Below are 12,184 nucleotides of genomic sequence, written 5' to 3' on the forward strand. Positions count from 1 at the left end.
CTTCCGCTTCTCCTAGACTGCCTGCAGCCCGAAATGCATCTCAATCGCGCCCGGTTGGACGACGGCGGCGGTGCCAACGCGCCCCTCCGCACCTTCGTATAGGTGAAGGCGGGCGCCAAGGAGGGTGCGGCGGTGATCGGGCGGGGCAGGGACGCCTTACGGTAGCGAACGAGCCGAGGCCATTTCATTTTGGGGTTGTAATTGGGCCGTAAAGTGCCATGTTATTGTAATCCTAAATGGGTAATTACGGGTCATAAGAGGCTAACTTGGGTCGTATTGGGAAATTTGATCTTGTATGGGAGTTTGGCGATTTTGGCTCATCTATGGAATATATATATCTTATAACAATATTACTCGTTCGGAAAATAGTATTTATTTGGTTGGGAAGACGAAGGGCGACGAAGGGAGAGGAGAAGGGGGAAGAAGCGTCGGATCTAAGAGGAGCATTATGGACGAAGCGTTGACAGCAGCTGCCTCCGCTCCCCCGCCCCCACCTCTTGCCGCTGTCAATCGCCCGCTGTTCTCCGCCGTCCTCGCCTTCGCCGTTGCCCAATTCCTCAAGCTCTTCACCACCTGGTGCGTCCTTTCTTCCCTCTTTCTTTATGTCTTCGGATGATGAGAATATGCCCTTGTTTTGGTGCTCTGCGTATTTCATGCCTTTTAATCGAGGATCGGACAAAAAGAGTTAATCTTTTGACGTTGATGGTTCGTGGATTTCTGGTGCACCTTTTGCATTATGTGTTTGTTGTTCTTGTCGAGGATTTATGTGTAGAAATTGTTGATGCTTCTTTTATTCTGCTTGTTTATATTTGGAACTGATTGGTCTTAGGATAACCTTGACAAGAAGTCAGCTATCTAATTAAACTGGGAATTTTGGTTGGCCACTGAGGAGGATTGGATCTAACCAAGGAGGTTAAATGTGGATAGGCATTTATCATTGGCAGCTCAGCTCATCTGACACGACATCACGATTTGATTTAACTACAATCAGCCATAAGTCTCAATTATTTGGGATTTAGTACATGGATCTCTTCCATCCATCAAGCTCTATATGGGGCAATATCACTAATCTACTTGAGAGTTGCCAAATCTTTTTTATAGTTACTAACAAAGTTTATAGGACTACCTCTATCTCTCCACACGTCACTAATCCTATGTGACTCCATGGAATTGGTGTGTTTCTTGGTCTTCCTTAGATCTATCCGCACCACATTAAGAAGTTTTCCCTTACATTAACCTCGTTCAGAACCATCCCTCACTGTCGATAAATATAAATACCACCTATTTTTTGCTTAAAACCCCTCGAGTTTAATTCAACATCTTTATCATAGCAATATTAGCTTTTTGTGTATATGTTAACATGTTGTTTCCTAACCACCTAAGAATCTGATAATAAAGGAAATTGACTTTGCAGATGTCTTATAAATTGTTCTTGTGAACACACTATATTTGCCTTTCCACCGTAGTAGTTCTTTCCAATTCTATGAACATGATCATTATCACTCATAATACTTTTTGGTGTTGCCCTATCCCCACAATGGCAAGAACATGACTCAGTGTCAAATATTTTTTCTACAATTTTCTTTACTAAGGTGGTCACATGGATAAGGCATTACACAACAAGATCAACTTGTGGACGAACTCATAACTTCCACCAAAAGGGATATCTCCTTATGGGTGGAGACATATTTCTACAATCTAACTACTTTGATGTCATTTATCAGTATCATTGATTTGTATATTTGATGATTTTGTGTTCCTTTATTGTTGATGGGATAGTTCTTAAAGCTAGATCTTTATGATGTATATAATATTAGATCATACAGAAGCTTAGGTTTAAGCACCTGATGTTTAGGCAAGGGCCTCCACAGCCCTATTGGGTCTTGGTAAGAACAATGGCAAGATGTTTAGAAAATTATCCCTATTTGATAAAATAGCAGAAGATTGGATGCAACAGGACTTAAAATTACATGCGAAAGGAAGAATAATCTATGGTGTATCCTCTTTAGGTCATCATACTGACATGAAAAAACCAAATGTGCCCATTTCTAAGAAAGGTATTGCTTTGCTAGATGCCATGCACTTAGTTACAGTTAAACTTATGTTGTTTACCTGCAAAGGTGTGCAAACATACCAGAACCATATAATTGATTAAACATTAAATAGTTGTATGAAAGTCATACAAAAGTATGTTGATCCCTTAATTTCCATCTACAGTCTCAACATACAGCATGCATCCCTTTTTAACTACTTTTCATCTTTGATTTTTTGCATAGATCAATTAATCACCATATTAATTTTTGCTTATTTTCACCCCTAAAGTGAAGCTACCAATAAGTGGGTATCTACTTCTTGTTGGCATGTTTTTGACTAAGGATTTTATTAGACTTTGTCATGCCAATTTCATAACCTGGCATTTTCAATGTTATATTCATTTCGTGCTAAGCATTCGGTATGTCCATCCTAGACATGCAGGTATAAGGAGAAAAGATGGGATTCTAGGAGGTTGCTTGGATCAGGTGGAATGCCTTCATCACATTCAGCAACTGTGGCAGCTCTTGCTATGGCAATCGCTCTGGAAGAAGGCACTGGTGGTTCTTCATTTGCTCTGGCTGTAATTTTAGCATCTATTGTAAGTGTTTTTCCTTTTTTTCTTGTTACCTATCCTTCAGGGCCACATTCAGGTTTCTTATTTAACAGTGTCAAATTTAACCAAAAATGTGCAAGTGGGCTCTTTTATTTGTTAGTGCTTTCTCCCATCATGTAGTTGCCAGGTAGCACCTTAATAACTCTTATCATTAATAATTTCATGAAACCATGAATCTTGTGGATTTTTTTGGATCTGCATTAATGAGCTTTTTCAAATTCATTCAGGCTGATGAGGATTCTCTATTGGGCTAATACTGACTGATACAATCATGTGATTTTAGATTTTGAAGAAATGGTTGTAGACTTAAAGCTAGAAAAGTAAGGAACAAATGTCTTCAGAGTGACATGGACAAAAACGCAACACAAAAATAATAAGATTTAGGCATACAATTTATTGTATGATATGAAATACAAAATAGTTAAATGAAATTTCACTAAATAAAATAGGCAATATATATGTTTTATATATTAATCTTGTGTCCTAGTTACCTATTCCACCGCTAATCTTGTGTCTTAGTTTACCTATTCCACCACCCACATCAATCATCACCTACAGCCACTTAACCCACTCTAATTCTGTGACTTCCCAGGAGAAGTTGTTTTTTCCTGTGACCCCTGTTAGTTCCCACCTACTTCAACATGATTCCTCTCTCATTTGCCTAATCAGTCGTATACATTCATAAGTCTCCATACCCAAAGGAAGGTCTCTCTCTTTCTCTGTCTCTCCCTCCTTGCCACAACAGTGACAGTATAATGAGCCACTTCCAGTCTTGTCTCCTCTTCCTCCACTTTAGTGAGTTTGTTATTCAGTTGACACAGGTGCTCAGTTGCTCACTTTGTTCATATCGAAAAGCAGTCAGCATATATTGCCATGGCTATGGGAGCATGGTAGAAACAAAAGTAGAGATCTAATCCTCTTGCTACCAATGCATGCCAAAGAAAAAAAATGGAATACCAAGGTTTACCTAATGGTGTGCTATAGTCCCAATCCATCACCTCTGAACAAGGTTGGCTTGAGATAGAGGAAATTATTATGATACAACTTCTATCAACTTCAACCACAATCTACCAATGGGTTTCTTCAGGCCTAAAGTCATTTGTCTAGCTGTTACATTGATCCTGTAACAACTCATATGACTCTTAAAAGCCCTGGATAGTAGTTTTGTACTATGATTTGGCTCATGACATATTGTTAAGGTCTTTAAAAGTTTTATGTTGCAATAAGCAAAGATGAAAATAACTCTAAAAGATGAAAGGAGAACAGGATAGCCACTTAGCTTATGTTTTAAGGGTCATGAACGTACATCAAACACCTTAACTACAGCACTTCATAACAAGTCAGGTGAAATTAAAAACTATGCTTGAAACAACATAATTTTTCTGTAGACATTATTTTTGTATTGATGAAGAAAAACACCTTTGTACCATTACTATTGTTTCTATATTCCATTATAACATGATTTCTTTTGTATCCTTCGTGCATTTTTTGGAGATTGTGACCTAGTCACATAAATGTTTGACAGGTTATGTACGATGCATCTGGGATTAGATTGCATGCTAGCCGACAAGCTGAGGTAAAACCTCAACATTTGACATGCTATTCTTTATCATTTGTGAATAAATTATTGAGAAAACTCAAACTGAAAGTGTAAGTCTTCATGTTTTAGGGTTTGTATTGTGTGTTATAAATATTTGAACAAAAAAATTGGCGACCTTATTTTTTGTTTGTTGTGTTTCAAACATATATACCAAATCTGTTAAAAACTCAATAGTAGAAACTTTCTATTTATGAAAATTTATAAATGGATGGTATCTCGTGGTATGTGGGTGAACCTTGGTATCACTGCTCCTTTACGATCTAGGTGATAAAGGTTCAAGTCTCTATAAAGGGTGAGACTTTGTATATTGACATTCTGATGATCCCATGTTTAAGGTAGCCTTGTGCCCTTGGTCATCCTTTTTCTAGTGCATCTTATTTATCTGATGTTTACGAAAAGTAAGAGCAAGATTCAAGGGAACAAACTGTGGTAAAATACAATGTATCTAAATATCAAGTAATGACCACCAAATGAGCTTTCTATAAACAAAAAAGTTTGTGTAATGTTTTTACAAATGAATGCAGTTGCAGTTGTACATGTCCAACATTCTTTAGGCAAACTGTAGGAAAGTATAACTGTGGCAAGCAAAGTTTTATGATTTCAATAGTAAATGATTGATAAATGATTATTCTAGGGTATATACATGCAATTCCATGATATTAGTGCCTAATTTGGTTTTTCCCGCCTTATTTTATGTTGTTTACTGTGCAACTAGTATTCTTGGTTCAGTTTTAGCTTTTTTTTTCCCTGCATACATTCATCAAGAGCTGTAGGTTTTCATCTGACCAAAGGGCTTATGAGGTGGGATCTGACAGTATGACATTAATATTAAAAATGTGACAATACTTTGTCTCCCTAGATGATGGAATTATTTCACCTATCTGATTTGACTTTTATGTTATCTTGGACTTTTGCAAGTGAATATAGGGCCAAACCAAATAGAATATTGGCAACGTAGTGTTGAATTAAAAGGAAAAGCAGGGAACTAGCTACAGGGAAGAAAAAAGTGGTTAACAAATAAGCTGGACTCAGATCTACTAGTTGGTAAATTTGGAAGGCTTCTTATTTCGGTAACTTTAATCTTTTACCTGATCAACGGGTAAGTTTCTTTTCATGATGACTTCTTACTCCATATGAAGGGGGTTATAAAATAATGTTCCAAGCTATTTATGAAGATTTACATCTTATAAATGCTCAAATTTAATATGTATTATTTATAGGCCTTTAATTGTTTCAACTGGTAATGTTTAGATATATCGATATACGACCTCTAAGTGAGTTGGGAAGAAAAGGTACACCTATATGATTTTGAGGTTTTAGGTCATGGAGACGAAGATCAAGACTTGGACACAGTGGGAAAGGACATTATGGCCTTTTTTTATTATCGAAAGACTTTGCTCTTAATAGTTGAATGGTAGCAAATGATCCTTATTGGCTTGTAGCTGATAACAGAGAGTCAAAAGGTGGCAAATGATCGTTGTAGCACTGTTGCTCACCTGAAATAATTTTGACAAATTCTTCTTGTTGCTGCTTAGTATGTGAATATCACATGAGGATAATCTCTGAAGGTCTAAATCATTATTTTGGAGCCTCATACAAGTGGATCTATATTAGTCAGAACAGAAAAATTCAGTCTCATGCACAAGGTTCCAATCTACATGGGCCTGTGGAGGATCAGTATATGCAGCCAAACCTCTACAAGCAGCGATATTATTAATCCTCACAACTAGACAGCATAGAAGTAACCTTATTATGCCTCCCAAGTTCACTTGCTGTATCTCTAGTTTTTATACTCATTCCTAAATATGACCAACTTGTCCTGGCTCAAGCAATTAGAACTTCTAACATGATAAATGAGTACAGTTTATTATCTATTTGGAAAAGAGAAAAAGATCTAGTTTAGAGTTTCTGATGATAATTCACTGATATGTGGATGGTTCATTTTGCGTCTATGCTTGTCCTGCAATTTTTTTTATCCATGGCATACGTCTCAACATATTATATGGTAATTGAGTTATTCTCTTGGGTTGCAGTTTGGTGTTTAGATAAAGGCCATGGTTCCAATCTGGTCGGACAACCACCAGACCTAGTGATGAGTCCAATAGATGTCTGATTTTACTTTTATTGTGGTTATCTTACTCTCTTTTGTACAAGTTGATTACGTTCAGGTCCTTTAGTCAGCAATTGAGTTGAGCTCACTTTAAGTTCAGCATATTGAGTTCAAAATGATAGAGAACTGCTGGCTACTAACCGTGAGAGGTGATTGCTAATCATATTCGTGTAGGTTAGAAAGGCAATTTTGACAATTTATTCCTAGAAGGAATTTAAACAAGTTAAAGGATCTCTTGTTTACCTTTCCGTACTTCCAATGTCACCTGCTTCTCACATCTCTTCAGTGTTCTTTTATTTTTGCCTTGTTCATCTCTTCCAAGTGATGTAGTTTCCTACCAAATTTGCTAGTTGATGTTTCTGTGGTGCGCAACCACTTGAGCAACAAGGTTTCACTTGAAACTGAAAGGTTTTGAGTCAGAAAAACAACATTTTTGCTTGCAAGTGTCAGGTTGTGTAAATTGACTCTCTTCAAATGCCGCACTGGGGGGAGCATTTTAACTGGTTTGTGGTGATTGGCTCTTAATTAAGATATAATGACCGGTGAAAATTTTCTCCTCTTGTTGTTGGCAATGTACGTATTGGTCTATCCTACCACATGGTTTCTGTTCTCATAAAAGTGCTTACTGCCTGCTTTGTCACTTGAAATCATAATTTCGATTAAGAAGAACTATTTTGAAGCAAACTAAATGCTCTATCCAATCTTTTGATTTCTTAGTGGGCCATGACGTCACCATTAGGTTGCCCCATGGTTTGAGCCATGAAAATCAGCTCTGGTTGTAGGGGTAAGATCTGCATATTTTCACCTTCCCAAGGCCACATATTGGTAGGAAAATGGTGTATCTGACTGTGGTTTTTCTTCATTTCTTGATTTTTAACGAATTTAAAGTATAATAATTCTTGAAATCACCTGTACCTTGTGATCATCAATCATTGCTTGTCACCATGTCCCTCCTTACTTATGTGTGCATGATGAAATAATCCAGAGGGTTATTGATCACTTTTCAGTGAACATGTTTCTTTTTGAACTGTCTAGTTATGTAGTTCAGTTCATGTTTCTGCTGATATGACATTGATCTGTTCTTAATGAAATGGAAGCTCTTTCAGTGTCAAATTCTGTGGTACTTCAGAGAATAATTTATATATTTTGTGTAAAGAAAGAATGATCACGAGTTGCCTATGTATATATAATTTAGAATCAAATTTCTGCAGCTTGTTGCAATACATACATAATTTTGAATTTTATATTTACGTACACATGAAGTGGCCTCATTTTGCAAGTTTATTATGTAATCCTGATCATGTTTTTCAAATCTTACTGATTGGATAAATAACAAGAAGTGTTCAAGACAGAAATCTGCATTAGGTCTTCCAATGTAATGTAATTTGCCATGTGAGCACTATCATCAACTCTACACTATCAAATTACATCTGCTCTGAGATTAGTATGTTGGGGAACTAGTTCTTCCAGATATCTCATGATTATCTTTATTGCAGTTACTAAATCAAATAGTATGCGAGCTGCCGCCAGAACATCCTGTATCATCTAACCATAGGCCCCTGCGCGAACTTCTTGGACACACTCCACTACAGGTACTTGGATATGCTTTTATGCTCAACTTCCTTAGATTTGTAGTTTTCACAACTACTTTCTCATACACCTATTGGTTTAATTGCACAAATTTATACGGAGAACTCATGGTATCGTATGCTTCACTAGTGTTATGCTCCTTCAAATCATCCTATTGCCACTAATTTAAAACAAAATTGCAATGTGTTGTAGGCATAACACAATAGCTCTTTTTTGCTGTACTTGTAGTGTGTATCCTGACGAAAGCTATTTGAATATTTTTGAGTCACTAGTAATACTGAGCATCTGGGAATTCTTCATGCAGGTTTGTGCAGGAGCTGTCCTTGGTTGTTTGGTGTCATACCTTATGAGAGGTTCTACGTAGCCGGCTTTTCTCTTGATCGATCGGTCTGGTAAATTTAGCTTATGAATGCTATTGGAGTCGGTTTCTGCACCAGATATCTTTCTTTGCTTGTTTTCAAGATAGCATGGTAGCAGCTTTTATGATTTGATTTGAACCTTAATCAGTCATATGTAATTGTATACTCATTTATGTACAAAAGCATGCAGGGATGTTTCTTCTGAGAGAAAAAAAAGGGACATGCTGTTTGTAAGGATGACTATCCAAATATCAATTAAAATATCATTATTTAGTCTGTGGAGTATAAGTATTCAAGGCAGTGATATTATAGCTGGAGGCAAGAAAAGAACCTATTTGGAAAACATGTACTTTATTTTTAAGAAGAAAAATTAGAGGTCCTTTGACACAAATCTGAGAGAAAATTAAACAGCACTGTAGTCTTGGCTTTTCATTGTAGTCTGAAGTCATCGTTGTTGGCTGAACCATGGAAACATAATGTTCTCTTATTTCATCTTTCTCACTGTGAACCAGATGCCTAATCTTCCAGCTTTGCTCTATTTTTCAGTAAATATGATGTTTGTATTCTTCAAACTAAATTACTTGATGCACTCTGCATGCATGTCTGTTGCATCCAGAGGTCCAGAGGAAAAGGAGTTCCAAGTGCATCAACATCTAACTTGCTATGTATATTCTATTTATTGACTGCCAATTTGTGAGAATGACAAAGTTTTGTGGTAGGGGAATCTTTCCCCAGAATTGACGAAGTTTTGATTGACTGCCAATTTGTGAGAATGACAGTTTTGTAGTCGGGGAATCTTTCGCCTGAATTTACAAAGTTTTGATCGACTTGCTGTGAGAATGACAAAGTTTTGTGGTAGGGGAATCTTTCGCCAGAATTGACAAATGATTAGATGTTAGGTTAATTATAGATTATCTCATAGTTAGTTAGTTTTAGTATCTCGATCTTTATATTTTAAAAAATTATATTGACATTCATATAATTATGAAAGCGAGATATATAGGTCTATTTTGATTTTCTCAATAGAAATATAAAAATAAAGGGTAAAAAATAATTTTAATGTTTCATTTGATGGTAATAAATGATGTTGATGGTGACGGATGACGGTGTCGTTAAGGGCTGCGAGTAGTTGTTGTATGAGGAGACCGATGACGAGAGGTGAGGGTCGCCTTGCATTTGTATTGACGTCGACGTGTAGTTGCTGAGCGACGAAAGTGTTGCCGATGTAGATGTCGAACGATGTTACTCTATATCTATATTGGCATCGACATAGTTGCCAAGCAGCATTGCTCGACATCTACATCAACGGTCCTTTCATCGCTCGATAACTGTGTCGACACTAATGCAGATACAAAGCAACAAAAGAGTTGCTTGGCAACTACGTTGACACTGACGTAATTTGCAGCTACATCGGTATTAATGCGAAGGTAGAGCAACGAAAGGTCGCTCAACAACTGTGTTGACGCCGACGTAATTACCAAGCGACGTTGCTCGGCATTTGCGTTGATGAAGATGCAAAGAGGCGCGCTAACGCAATTGTCAAGCAGTGTCTCTCTGCATCTATAAGGGAGATGCCAAGTGACCATCACCTCTCGCTGTCACTCTCTTCATCCACAATAATCACTCGTGGCCTTAGCAGTGTCGTCATCTATCAACATCGATGTTGTCTATCACAATTAATTGATATATTAAAATTATTTTTTTATCTTTTATTTTTATATTTTTGTTAGTAAAATCGACGTCGTTATGATAAATAAACTTAGATATTTTAATTTTATAACTATAAGAATGTCATTATAACTTTTTAAAGTATAGAAATCAAGATACTAAATATAGCTTAATATATAATTATCACGATATTATCAAATTAATATTAATAGATTAACCTAATCCTTATAAGTCCATTCAAGCTAAATCCTACTTCCATATGAGATTAAATTGATGTATTATGCTAATTATGGATAATCAATTTCTAATCGAACGATTCGATGCTTGTGATATCATTCGTTAGATTTCGATTCAATGAAATAACACCTCTACTTATTAACTTCATGCCAAAAATGTTTACATCCAATGGTAATAGAATTATAGCCCAAGTCCATCCAATATCCATGAACAAGGTGTTGATGAGATGAGATCATTCCGTGGATGCTGAGCGATGAATATATATATATATATATATACTTACATGTCAATGCAAATTAGTTTCATTTAAAGATTTCTGTTCTACTCTTGAAACTTATGCAGACCAATGAAAGCAATGAATGATTGTGGATAGCCAACTTTTTCTGCAGCTGCTTATGTCTAATTTATAATTGATTGCAACACATAATAGCAAACAAATCACATCAAATGGTAATTACTTGGAGAATTAATTGTTAATTCCATTATGAGATGTTGAGTGCATAAGCAATAATAATTGTATCAGAAATGTCTCTATCCAACCCATCCCTTTCTCTTGTCATGTGTTTATCATGCACAGTAAAATATAGCAAATCAACTGCTTTCATCCTCTATTCTTCTGCCTGTCCATATCTATCAGATGACTGATTAGAATATCCAAATCTTGTGGCATTAACATAACAAAATTAGGTTGAAGTGTACCCTTCAATGCTACATTCTATATTCATCATGCAAAATCCTCCCTTGTAGAGTAAGATATCAATGCTCGTAATAAGTGGAAGAATAGGATGGTTGAGAGATGACGATGGGGAGGGTTCTCATCCTATTACTAAAATATCCCATCTTGTTTTCGACCAAGTTGGGAATTTTCATCCTAGTGTTGATGAATTGAATGATTTGTTAGAGTACATTGATGTCGTTAACATAATCATATTTCATAATTCAATATAATTTGATAATACATGAGTCGTTATCCCGTCAAACATCATTTTTTATTTGCTTGTATAATTTTTAAATTTAGATTATGAAAAATATAAATTCAACATAATGATTTCTTTTGATGTGTGGGTCATATTGATATTACGGACATTCGAAAATTGCATGATTGATGAGTTATGTCCCTCCATAATCTTATACTTTTTTTCTTTTTTTTTTTACCCTTATTCTAGATTCAAATGATGTCATGTTCTTCTAAGAACACACTTGGGTAATTTTTTGATTCATATAAAAATAGAATATATGAATTATGATTAGAAAAATTAATAGTTATTGTAAATAATAAGACAAATGATAAAATTTTAGAAAGAATTCGGAGATACATATGTATTAAGGTCAAATATCATGGATTAATCAAGATTTCTATCCTAAAGTCCGAGGCTAATTATAATTATAAAGTGAGTTGATATCCCATCTCGATGAATTGAACAATAAAATAAAATTAAAATATAACTGAAAATAAAATAAAAAAAAGAAAGAGTATTTATTATTGGTATCAATAAGATTTGTTTAGAATGCTATTTGTATAGCTTAAAAGGTTCCTAAAAGTCATATTGAAAGGTATAGTACACCATACTTCCTTTCACGAGGATAATTAATTAATTAATTGATTATATATTTTAAAGATATTTTCAATAGTTCTTAAAATAACTCAAAAATTATAAAAATTAAAATTAAAATAATAATAAATAAGAAGAAAAATAATAAAGGTATTGCTTGATGGTTAATGAAGCACACTATAAAATTTAAATTTTACTCAGTGTAAATAACTTTTATCTCAAAGGAACAAAATGAATCTAAGTCTTGAATTATATTCTTTCTAACCCATATTTTTATTATTACAATATGATATCAATGATTAGTTGCAGAGTTAGCATTAATAATATTCCTGAGAGACTTTAGGAATTACGTAATTTCTTAGTTATAATCGTATATAGATACTTTATAATCTTCAAAAGATTTCACATCATGTCTCTCTT

The 12,184-nt window shown here is 35.2% G+C and overlaps 1 protein-coding gene across 1 annotated transcript; it reads left to right on the forward strand.

Moving 5' to 3' along the window:
- The first annotated feature begins 126 nt into the window (after positions 1 to 126).
- Positions 127 to 8,579, forward strand: LOC135619218 (uncharacterized). Its single transcript, XM_065121050.1, has 5 exons — positions 127 to 576; positions 2,476 to 2,632; positions 4,173 to 4,223; positions 7,854 to 7,949; positions 8,252 to 8,579. Exons 1-5 carry the CDS (start codon positions 296 to 298, stop codon positions 8,309 to 8,311), a joined length of 645 nt encoding a protein of 214 aa, XP_064977122.1. The 5' UTR covers positions 127 to 295; the 3' UTR covers positions 8,312 to 8,579.
- Positions 8,580 to 12,184: the final 3,605 nt, after the last annotated feature.

Source organism: Musa acuminata, chromosome BXJ1-1, assembly GCF_036884655.1.
Source record: "Musa acuminata AAA Group cultivar baxijiao chromosome BXJ1-1, Cavendish_Baxijiao_AAA, whole genome shotgun sequence".
Taxonomy (NCBI): Eukaryota; Viridiplantae; Streptophyta; class Magnoliopsida; order Zingiberales; family Musaceae; genus Musa; species Musa acuminata.

Bases quoted from the DNA above. Each gene is read 5' to 3' on its own strand.
- LOC135619218 (XM_065121050.1), top strand. From the start codon at position 296: ATGGGAGTTTGGCGATTTTGGCTCATCTATGGAATATATATATCTTAT. The intron at 2,633-4,172 runs GTAAGTGTTTTT...AATGTTTGACAG, and splicing joins CTGTAATTTTAGCATCTATT to GTTATGTACGATGCATCTGG. The intron at 7,950-8,251 runs GTACTTGGATAT...TTCTTCATGCAG, and splicing joins TTGGACACACTCCACTACAG to GTTTGTGCAGGAGCTGTCCT.